The sequence below is a fragment of the Salvia splendens genome, chromosome 13, assembly GCF_004379255.2.
Source record: "Salvia splendens isolate huo1 chromosome 13, SspV2, whole genome shotgun sequence".
NCBI lineage: Eukaryota > Viridiplantae > Streptophyta > Magnoliopsida > Lamiales > Lamiaceae > Salvia > Salvia splendens.
In genome coordinates, this window is record NC_056044.1 from 3,327,646 (window position 1) to 3,339,882 (window position 12,237).

General features: G+C 38.5%; 1 protein-coding gene across 1 annotated transcript; it reads left to right on the forward strand.

The window, feature by feature from the left end:
- The first annotated feature begins 578 nt into the window (after positions 1-578).
- On the forward strand, positions 579-11,264 carry LOC121761172 (NADPH-dependent aldo-keto reductase, chloroplastic-like). The gene is made up of 8 exons (XM_042156773.1): positions 579-661; positions 1,447-1,578; positions 1,950-2,000; positions 10,098-10,174; positions 10,255-10,342; positions 10,435-10,710; positions 10,784-11,026; positions 11,162-11,264. Exons 2-8 carry the CDS (start codon positions 1,459-1,461, stop codon positions 11,246-11,248), a joined length of 942 nt encoding a protein of 313 aa, XP_042012707.1. The 5' UTR covers positions 579-661; positions 1,447-1,458; the 3' UTR covers positions 11,249-11,264.
- Positions 11,265-12,237: the final 973 nt, after the last annotated feature.

A 12,237-nucleotide genomic window follows, 5' to 3' on the forward strand; every position in this document is an offset into this window, starting at 1 on the left:
GACCTGCAGACGGCCAAGATGCAGGTCGCCGCCGCCGACCACGCTGAGGATATCAAGAGGAAGGCTTGACACCTTTAATCTTCTCATTCTTCATAGTATTTTATATATTTCCATCTATACTTCGTTTTATTTTATTTGTACATATATGAGTGTATGCTACTACTTTCTTTCTTTCTTTTTAAATAAAAACTCTTTTCTTTCTTTTTCTTGATTCGTTTCTTAAAAATAAAAATTATTCATTTTAAGAAATTGACCGCATTCCATTTTAGATAGTTTATTCATTAATTTATTATCCTACATAAAATAATTTTCATGAAAATCAAATATTACGAATAAATAATAAAGCATTAAGAGTGTAATTTCGAAGAATAAAAAACGTATCCATTTTGGTGGAGACCTGTGTAAGAAGTTGTAAAGTTTTGACGCACTACACCCGCAATTGTTAATGAGTAAAATTAAAACTTAATTAATTATTAATGAGCATCACTACAGAATTAGAATGTTAACTAATACACGGTTAAGATTTATTGCGAATACCAAAATTGCGACATTTTGATTACTCCATTTAACACTACACTCTAAAAAACGCTCTCTCTCGCTTTCAAATTCGTCGCAAGTATCTCCGATTATCGTCTTAATTCATTGATATCTCCACCTTCAAGTAAGATTCTCGTTTTCTCTCACTCTTGTGTGTTTTAGAATATAAATATTTTTTCGTCATCTGTTAATCAGCAGTTGTTTGGAATTGGGCTGGATGAACTGAAAACAAATTTACGATTTCTTTAAGTTTGTGTCTTTGAGATTTTTTTTGGTAAAATGTGAGATATCGATTTGATTTTTTTATTTAGTTTGATTGTGGTGATTCGCGACTGAACTGTTTTGGACTTAGGTTTATTTCATGTGTGTGTTTGAGTGGAATTGAACAAATGTATATGCATATTTCCCCCAATTTCATTTGTTATGCATTAATAATCACTGAAGATGCTGCAAAATCCACGAAGAATGGAGTTTTAGTCCATTTGCAGAATTTAATTGATATTTTTAAACAGTGAGGAGCAGGCGTTAAAACGTCTTACTTGTATCATCAATGAAGAAAAAGAGAATCTTTAAACATAAGTATTTGTTACTTATTTTGATATTAATTAATGCTTACTAATTAAATACAATCGGTAACTTTTTAAATAATGCTCTGTATTGTTTACATTTTTAAGTTTATTGTACTTTCATAACTAAATTAAAATTTTAGAATAAAATTAACATTCGTGATAATATACATATCTTTTCATAGTATTTATTTACTCCGATAATAAATTAATTATTACACATTACTACTTTATTGTGTGAATCAAACAGAAAATTTGAAATAATGACATATTTTCGAATATTTAATAGAATTTAAAGAATCATTTTCCAATAATTTTTTCTTTACACTCTTGAAAAAAACAGACACTAATTCGAATGGCGGAATCGATTCGGCATTTCGAGCTGAACAACGGCGCAAAAATCCCGTCAATGGGACTCGGCACATGGAAGGCTGATGCTGGAATCGTCGGCGACGCCATCACCACCGCAATTAAGGTTTCTGTTGGATCTCATTTTTTTATATTATTTCTCTTAACACAACTCTCCCATAGTAATGCTATAATATCTAAACTGTGCTAGATCATTTTTTTCTTCCCATAGCATGTGCTCTAATTTGGTGTTCGATTAGTATGAAAACCTTGCGCGATTTAGTTAGAAAAGTTGAAAAATAAATAGAACATTATTTATCTCTCCGTTTAGAACCTTAGCAAGTAGCAGTATAACTCTATTAGGAGTAGTATTTTAAAGGATGACTAGTTCAGATTCTAAAAATTGTAGTAATACATTGGCATTAAATTTAATAATTTGTTCAATTTTGTGTTATGAAGTAATGAAACTAATATCGAGGTATAATTATGGAAATGCAGGCTGGGTATCGGCATATTGATTGCGCTCAAAGATATGGCAATGAGAAAGAGGTAAACCTATATTATTGGGAAAATCGGGTTTATGGGGCACTTTACACTAAAGATTACGTAAATGTACCCATTTTGTTATCTATTCCAAAAATGGGAAAAACGCCAACCACATTGGCGTTTCTATTAGTAAAAACGCCAACCTCATTGGCGTTTATCTTCGCGTCGTATTGGAGGTGTATTTTCGCCAAATACAGCGACGGGAAAAAACGCCAATGAAGTTGGCGTGTATACCAGGTAAAACGCCAATGTAGTTGGCGTGTTTAATTAATAAAAACGCCACTGAGGTTGGCGTGTTATGCTTAAAAACGCCAATTTGAGCGGCGTGTTTCTGTTGAACCATATCCTTATCAGATCTCCCCCAACATCGCGACCATAAACACTTTCCCTCCCCAAAACGCGAAAACCCTTCCCAAACGCATAAAAACCTTTCGCTCGGGTCGACCCGGTGGTGGATTTAAGCGTGGATATTTTGAATTTGGCTAATTCTTTCAACCATTAGTCCTTCTAATCGGTTAGTATATCAAATTTTAGACTCATTCTTCTAAACATTAGTCTTCCAATATTTGATTGATTGTTGTGATAATATATATTGTAGTGTAATTAATATAATAGTTTGACCAATTATTATGGGTACACTAATATTTTGATGGATTATTATGATAGTATATATTTTAATGGAAATATTTTGACCAATTGTTATGCTATTATATGTTATAGTATATTTTATGGATTGTTATGATAATACATATTGTAGTGTATTTAATAGAATTATTTTGTCAATTTTTTGGCTGACTCTACATAATGATGAATGTAAAAATAATACATATTTATTTGTGTTTTACATTATTGCAGATAGTATGACGTGGTGTGTCAATTTATATTGGGGTGGAAAGATAATTCCCGGAGCAGTTATTTCGTATGATCCTCCTTTTGCTAAAGGATTCATTATGTTGGATGAAACAATTTCGTACGATGACCTTGTGGAAAAAATTTGTGAAAGGATGGGGATAAGCATATATGAAAACAATATTCAAATAATATGGAAACGTACTATATGCTTTGGATCCGGAGTCACGTTTATAGGTGTTCAACTAGAAGAAGTATGCATGCAACTAATGTTTAGTGAGAGTATGGTTATTGGAGGTGTAATTGAATTATATGTTGAGTATTCGGCAATTACTCAACATCATAGTCATCATGTCATAAGTTATGATGCTGGTACGTCAACGAGAGCCCAAGAACCATATTTTGCTGCAACACAAGATTTTGATGTTGGTACGTCTACGAGAGCCGAAGAACCATATTTAGCTGCAACACAAGATTTTGAAGCTGGAGGCGTGCATTTAGGGGATCGTGACAATTGTGATGTGGTGGAGGACATAATAGGTCCTGATAAAGCCGACTTTCTTGATCCACAATCACCTTATAATTCTGAAGATTCCGACACGGTTAGTACAGACTCAGATGGTGATCCGTCGGATGATGAACAATTTGTTGCTTCAAGACCATCCATTCCACTTGGAGAAACAGCAGTTGGAGAAACATCAGTTGGTGGAAGGGCAGTTGGAGGAAGAGTAGTTCCACAGTTCCCACAGCCTGGAATCAACTACTTTCGCACCTTACCAGGTCCATATGATAGTTTTGATCCCAAAAACTTTGAGCGTGATGATCCCAGTGTGCATTATTGGAGTGAAAAGGATCCTACCAATGTCGGTTTGCATACTAAATTTAGAACGAAGTTGGAATTGAAGGCAGCTGTGACTCATTGGCATTTGGAAAAAATCCGACAATATACAGTTGTTGAAAGTAAAGGAAAGAGATGGCATGCAGTTTGTAAGTGGCCACAGGGAAATCCGAAAGATAAGTCCTTACCGCCATGTTTGTGGGAGTGCCGAGCAACACTGAGGAAGCATGATGAACACTGGCAAATTAGAGTGTTCAGCACTGCTCATACTTGCATGGGGGATCGTAACTATAATGGTCACGCTAATCTTTCGTCGGGTATGATAGCGTTGAGTGTTCGCCATCAGATAGAAAACGATCCTTGCTACAAGGTAAAAGCAATTGTGGCGGATATTGAAAATAGATTTCATGTCAAAGTTAGTTACAAGAAAGCATGGTATGCTCGGAGGACAGCGATTGAGCTTGTATACGGTGGATGGGAGTGGTCGTTCAAAGTTTTACCAACTTATTTGAATGAAGTGCAAAGACAAAATCCTGGCACAATTGTGGAATGGATGCACGATGACATATTAAGCAATGGTATGAACAAGGTATTCAAGTACGTATTCTGGGCTTTTGGACCAGCTGTGGAGGCTTTTCAACTATGCAAACCAGTTTTAACGGTTGATGGAACTCATCTACGTGGACGATGTCGAGGTAAAATTCTTATTGCCGTTGGATTTGATGCTAATAAGAAATGTTTGCCTGTTGCATATGCCATTGTTGATGAGGAAACCAAAGAAAGTTGGAATTGGTTTATGGAACGCATTAGACTTCATGTAGCAAAGCATGAAATATGTGTCATATCTGATAGGCATGTGGGAATCATAGATGCAATGAATTCTCCCATATGGAAAGAAGAACCCAATGTGGGTCATCACAGATTTTGCTTGGTACATGTTAGAAAGAATGTTTTGCAGAATCACAAAGGTATCATGGTCAAAAGACTTGTTTGGAAAATTGGTATTGCTACCAAGAAGCGCAAGTTTAAGATCAGACGTCGTTTACTTCGAAACGTCAACAACGAGGCTTTGCAGTACCTTGATGCCGTGGAGTTAGAAAAATGGAATCTGGCGTATGACAAACACAAAAGATGGGGTGAGGTTTCCACTAATATGGTGGAATCTTACAACAATGTGTTGAGAGGCGCAAGACAACTCCCAATTAAAGCTTGCATTGATATGATATTCTGGAGGACAATAGAATGGTTCAATGACCGGTCAATTGCATCAACACAGTGTGCCACACCACTTACCCCGTGGGCGCATGAAAAGGTGTGCAAAAATGATGCAAAAGGTCAATTGCATAATGTGAGAGCACCCAACACAATTGCAGGGCATTATGTGGTTCGAACAAAGCGTCGAATTGGTGGAAAGGGCGCTAATAAGTGGAAGGTAAAGTACTTGGACTCGCACTGCAAATGTCAAAAGTGGCAGATGTGGAGACTTCCATGTTCACATGCAGCGGCAGTTGCGCGTTTTAGAAACGACAACATGCTGTCGCTTGTTGATCCCGTATACCGCACAAGTGTTTGGGTACACCAATATTCTACGGTGTTCAATCCACCCAGACACCAAGATTATTGGGCCGTGCCTGAATGGACTTTGCAATGTTCACGAGCTCAGTTAATGCCTAAAAGTCGCGGTCGATACCGTACTACTAGGATTCCTAATCAGATGGATGTCCGTGAAGCTGACCAGCCACGAGCCCGACGCCGATGTAAACATTGCCGTCAACCAGGTCACGACAGGCGCAACTGCCCGAATGCTCATTCAAGGATGGATACTCAGTTGGTAGATGATGCCGCTGACGATTTTTTGCATCCACCTCCACCAAGGATGGATAATCAGTTGATAGATGATGCCGCTGACGATTCTTTGCCTCCACCTCCACCAAGATATGCAGTTCGAGGTCGTCATTCTGTCAGTCACACTGATGATGTCGATCACGATTTTATGCCTCCACCTCCACCAAGATCTGCAGTTCGAGGTCGTCACTCTGTCAGCCACACTGGTGGTACAGGCGAACACATCGGTCTCAGTGATGTCCCACATTCTCCACCTCGGTCTTCTGTGCGAGACGAATATTTTGGGGTTGATTTAGAGAATGTCGTTGTGCGAGAGACTCCTCCGTCTAGACTCTCAACCGCCAGAATCGGGAAGGGGATCCGTAGCTTTTTTACGCGGAAAAGGCGAGACAATTGAACGTATGCATTGTGTAATATTGGATTTCTGTATTTAGCAAGATTTGGACTAATGTATAGGGTAATATTTGTATGTACTTATATATTGAATAATGATGAAATGATTAAAAACTCTTAGCTGTGGGAGCGTTTTTTTATAGGACACGCCGATGTGAGTGGCGTGTTTGAAGAGACGCCTACTTAATTGGCGTCTTTTCACTTTAAAACGCCAACGTGAATGGCGTGTTATTACTGAAACACGCCAACGCGACTGGCGTGTTTGTTCAGAATGTCCGCTTTCGGCGTAGAAAAAACGAGCAACGAAAAAACTAACTTAAAAACGCCAATGCCGTTGGCGTTTTTAAATAACACGCCAACGGCAATGGCGTCTTATTAAAAACGCCTCAGCCGCCTGCTCGGCACCTCAGCCGCCTGCTCGGCACCTCGGCCGCTGGCTCGGCATCTCGGCCCCCTGCTCGGCACCTCGGCCCCCCTGCTCGGCACCTCGGCCCCCCTGCTCGGCACCTCGGCCGCCTGGCTCGTTCCGTGCACACTCACTTAAAAACGCCAACGGGAATGGCGTTTTTAAATAACACGCCAACGGGAATGGCGTCTTATTAAAAACGCCAACGGGAATGGCGTGTTTGTTCAGAATGTCCGCATTCGTCGTAGACAAAACGGGCAAAAATATAAACTAACTTAAAAACGCCAATAGCATTGGCGTTTTTCACAAAGACTTACATTCACAAAAACGCCAATATCTCTTTATTTGCCTGTTTTCATTTTCATTTCTACTAGGAAATAATAATTCAGACATCCAAATACTTAATCATAAAGACTTAAAATCAATGAGTTCAAATCAAATGAAAAAACATCAATATCAAATTACAGTAATATCAAGAGTTCAAATTAGTTCAATCGTCACGACGTTTCCGCATAAACAGACGCCGTATCCCCTTCCCAATAGTAGATGTAGATCTAGGGATCCTTGAGGGAGGAGTATCTTGAACAACAGCGTTCTCAAGATCCTCCTGCACAGACGACCGCGGTGGAGAAGCGGGGACATCACTGAGGCCAATATCTTCTCCGGTACCACCGGTATGGCTAATAGAATGACGGCCTCGAAGTGCAGAGCTCGGTGGAGGTGGGTCCTCAAAATCGTCATCGGAGTCGTGTACGAACTGAGATGACGACTCTCCGCGGACGGTTTTCTGCTTGGTTCGTCGTTTTGCCTTTTGCCTTATGGGTACGTCCACGTCTATTGCAGAGCGCTGCGAAGGAGGGTAGTCCATCAGCTGAGGCTCCCCGGATATCTGCAGTCCTTCTTCAACCATCCTCGAAATGGTTTCCATATCCGGACAGAAATGTCCTGTCGCAGCTCGACCACTTAGATAGTGACGTATTTTGTGAAGCGTCTCCACCTACAATTTTTCAAAGTTAAGTACATATCATAATATGAATTTGAATAAGTAATCAGGGTTTAGTTAAGTATGAATAATGTACCGTAAAGTTATGAGAAGATGCGGTTTCGTGGAATCCCTCTTCAGCATGCACGCCGGGTTTGGTTAAATACACCACAGTGATCTGGCGAAACCAATTCATATATTCTTCCGTTGCAACAGGCTCAGTACTGTCCTCCAGATCAGTCCATATCGTAAAGTGTCTGTTGTCCCACTCCTGTATATAATTGGCGTGCCATTGAACCCAATTCCGACCAGCTTTTCCACGGCGATCCTGTTTCAAAAAATCAGAACCGTGGAACCGGGGGAGATCCGGGATATACGGTTGGACAATCCCGAATTGGCGCAACACTCGGTGTGGCAGGTGTGGCTCAGCCAGATTCCAACAAATAAGCGTTGTGATCGACATCCATATAGGACGACCGGCATCACAACTTTCCGGCAACTCCCGGTGGAGATAAGGCCTCCAAATAAACTACATGTGATACAAATTTTTCAAAATAATTTCCATAAAAACAAAAAACAAAAAACCAAAAACATTTTATAAATATATGAAGTACCTGATTAGGATGCATCATGGAGAACTGATCTCGGAAATTTTCAACACAATGTCCGGGTGCTTTTACATATGACGCCGGGCCATTCCATCTAAAAAATTTAAATTATGAGCGAAGAACACGAAAATTGATGAACATTAAGTTTAAAAACGCAATTAATGAACAACTTACGCGCTTGCACATGGTAGATAGTCTGTATGCACGGGATCTAGCATCCTCGGTCTAATATTTGGGATTCTCTCCCAAGCCCAAAGTTGTAATAGAGTTAAGGCTCCCCCTACATCCGTCCTCTGACCAACGGCCGCTTCACACAAATTGTGGTACAAGCAAGCAAGCGTCGCCCCACCCCAGCTATATGTAGAACACCGTTCTATATCCATGAAAAAGTGTAGGTAGAAGAACGGAATTTTATTTCCGGTGGCGTTGGGGATCATCAGACCACCAAGTAATAGCAGACAATAGATACGAGCCCGCTGAGCATATATGTAGTGTTCGTGGTCATTAGACAGCTCAATCCTCAATTGGCGCGATAAGCTCGTCTGCTTAAAAGCCATTTCCTTCAACTCGGATGCTTCCGGTATGAATCCTAGAAAATCCATACACCTGTCCGTCCAATATCCCGCGTCCGTCGGGGGGATGTAAGTTGTCAGAGCCTCTCCATCAACTTTCAGGCCCCATAAGACCTCCACGTCTTCCAGTGTCACAGTCGCTTCACCGACTGGAAAGTGAAACGTGTGAGTCTCTGGCCTCCAACGTTCAATCAGAGCTGTGATAAGATGGTGGTCAATTTCTTTTGGTTTACCACACCTTAACATACCCCCAAACCCCATCTGGTCCACTATTGTCAAGACATGTTGCTGGATGGGAACATCCCAAATTTTTCCTTCAAATCGTCGGCAGCGTACATCTTCGGATGGAACTCCTGCCCATATGTTGTTAGAGACGTGTTGTCTCTGAAAATATAATACAGATGGATCCGCAGGACCACATGCAAGCCGACGACGAGAGGTTGAAGATGATGCCATAATTTACCTACATAATTCAAATTCAACAATAACCAACCATAACATTTAATCCAATTTCATAAACCAAATTCAACAATAACCAACCATAAACCATTTCAATAATTAGATACAATTTAATCCAATATCACAAAATTGAACACCAACATCAAATAAGCAAGTTACTCAACATTGCACATTCAAAATCATAAACCAATTCACCTACACAAAATTAACAATTTCAATTAACAATTCGCCCAACCTACCAATTTCAATTTTGCCTAACCTAAACAAATTTAACAATCTAAACTAATCAACCAAAACCCACATAAATCAAAACAATTTGCCCAATTTTTTAGCTATAAAAACCCTAGGGTTTAGGCTTATAATCAAATTTATACACAAATTAACTTAAACCCAACACAATCCAACATAATAATCAACAATAATATCATTCAACCAATCCAAAATGCATAATATTTCTACTCAATTCACAACCCATTACAAACCCTAGCTATCCACCAATTACTATAATTATGTAAAAGGTAAGCATACTAACCGAATAAAATAGATGAATTTGGGGGAGAATAGCACCGATTGATGAATGTAGGCCGAAATCACGGAGAGAAGGCGCGCAGCTGGAGAAATCGCGAAGGCTGTGTGTTGTGAGGTTTTCGCGATTTGGGGGAGGAACGCCTGGTATATCAGTCTGATTAAACACGCCACTCAGAATGGCGTTTTTCATGATTAAGTAAATACGCCACTCCGGTTGGCGTCTTTTACAAAACGTCAATATGTTCGGCGTTTCAACAAAGAAAACACGCCATTTACAAATGCGTTTTTTTATTTATACACGCCAACCAAGTTGGCGTGTTTAATCGTAATTACAATCCGAGAGCATACACCCAAAATACGGCACAAGTATAAAACGCCATCAGCGTTGGCGTATTTACCTTAAAACACGCCAATGACGTTGGCGTATTTACTAATAAAAACGCCAATGTGGTTGGCGTTTTTCCCATTTGTGGAATAGATAACAAAATGGGTACATTTACGTAATATTTAGTGTAAACTCCCCCACAAACCCGATTTTCCCTTATTAGATACCCATTTTGTTGTTATAGAAGCAAATTGTGTAAATATATAACACAAATAGATTAAATTTCTTGTTGCAGATTGGTAAAACCCTTAAGAAGCTGTTTGAAGAAGGAGTAGTGAAGCGCGAAGATTTGTGGATTACTTCCAAGCTCTGGTTTGATATACCTGCAAATTGTTCTGATATATTATACCAAAAATGAATTCGAATCACCCTTCTTAATCCCAAATCTGCAGGTGTTCTGATCATGCTCCTGAAGATGTACCTTTGGCCTTAAACAGAACCTTGAGTGATTTGCAGCTTGACTATGTTGATCTATATCTGGTGAGCTTCGGTTAATGTTAATGTTATGTTATAAGCTTCCACTTTTAATACTGAATTGTTCTAATTTTGTCTGTGGTTGAATGCATATGAAGATGCACTGGCCTGTTAGCATGAAGAAAGGTTCGGTAACTTTTGATCCCGAGAATCTCACTAAAGTCGACATACCAAGTACGTGGGCAGCAATGGAGTCACTCTGCGATGCTGGCAAGGCCCGAGCAATTGGTGTGAGCAATTTCTCATCCAAGAAGCTCAGGGACTTGCTAGACATAGCGCGTATTCCTCCATCCGTCAACCAGGTGGAATGCCACCCTGGCTGGCAACAGCAGCAGCTGCATAGCTTCTGTCAATCCAAAGGGGTTCATCTATCGGTTAGTATAATTAATCACCTCTTGATGTACGTAGTTCTTAAAACATTTGATTTATGTATGTTGGTTTATTTAGGCATACTCACCTCTTGGTTCCCCTAGCAATCTTGGAAGTACTATGCTTAAAGACCAATTATTGAATTTGATTGGTGAGAAATTGGGGAAGAGTCCGGCACAAGTTGCTCTGCGCTGGGGTTTGCAGATGGGCCACAGTTTGCTCCCAAAGAGCACTAATGAGAAGAGGATTAAAGAGAACTTTGATGTGTTTGATTGGTGCATTCCTCGAGATTTTTGTGACAAGTTCTCCGACATTGAGCAGGTAAATTCGCCATAACACATCTAAAATTCATTCTCTATTGCAAAATTAGAGAATGAGATATATGTTCTTGACTACCGAGTACCTGTGTTTAAACGAAATTTGGAACTAGTGATGACTTTATGTAATTTCTTGCAGGTGAAGTTGATCTCTGGGAATACTTTTGTGCATGAGACTTTGGGTTACTACAAAAACATACAAGAGCTCTGGGATGGTGAAATCTGAGAGGGAAGTACTTTACAATTTCACTAATGTATTGGTTTTTTGGAGAATACGAAAGTGCTATATCAAAATAGCTTACTCTCATATTGCAAAGAAAAAACGGTGAATTTATTTGATAAAGTATTGTTTTGCTCTTAATTTGTTAAATTTGAAGCTGATGGTTTGCTATGATGAAATCTTAGATGTTTTTATTTGAGTAAACACGTAGGGGATGACACATTGGCTTAGTGATTGTAGATTGTAGTAACTAGTAATAACACTTTTTGTGTGTGATGATTTTTAGTCGTCTTTAGATTTAGTTGTCCATTTTTTTGTCTCACTGCATGTGCCATTTTATTTTTTTCATATATGTATTTGTTTAAATTCAGTTGTGCATGCTTTATTTGAATTTTGTATTTATCATAAAAAAATTACCGTACCTAATTAGAATATATAATTATTGTTTCATGCAATTATATGAAACAATTACAACAGGTGAAGTAAAGATGTTATATATTTATAAAGAAATATCTTGTTTAGTTCAAAAATATCGTAATATAATAGGAGTACATAGTAGGTGATCAATTTTTTTTGTCACTATGAAAAAACGAACAAACTTGAATTTCATAATTTTAAAATGACTGTTTGAATTGTGGAATGAACTTGCTTTCAGAATAAATTCAGAATATTTTACACAATTTATCATAATTAAGGAATAGTATTTACTAATGAATCATAGGAGTATAATTTTTAATAGAATAAAGAACGTTTTATTTTGTTCATATTTGAGTCTAATTTGATAAGTGACTAACGCAGGAAATGACATTAGTATATGGGTTATATTTTCAAAATTTTATCTAGCAGTTTATTTTTGAATAATTTGAATTATTAATATGGGATTTTGTATAATTATTTGTACAAAATTTGGAGAAATTTAAAAAATGTAATTAATAGATAAATAATACACTTAAATATTTAATTCATTAGGCCATCTGCAACGCTGTTTCTTATCC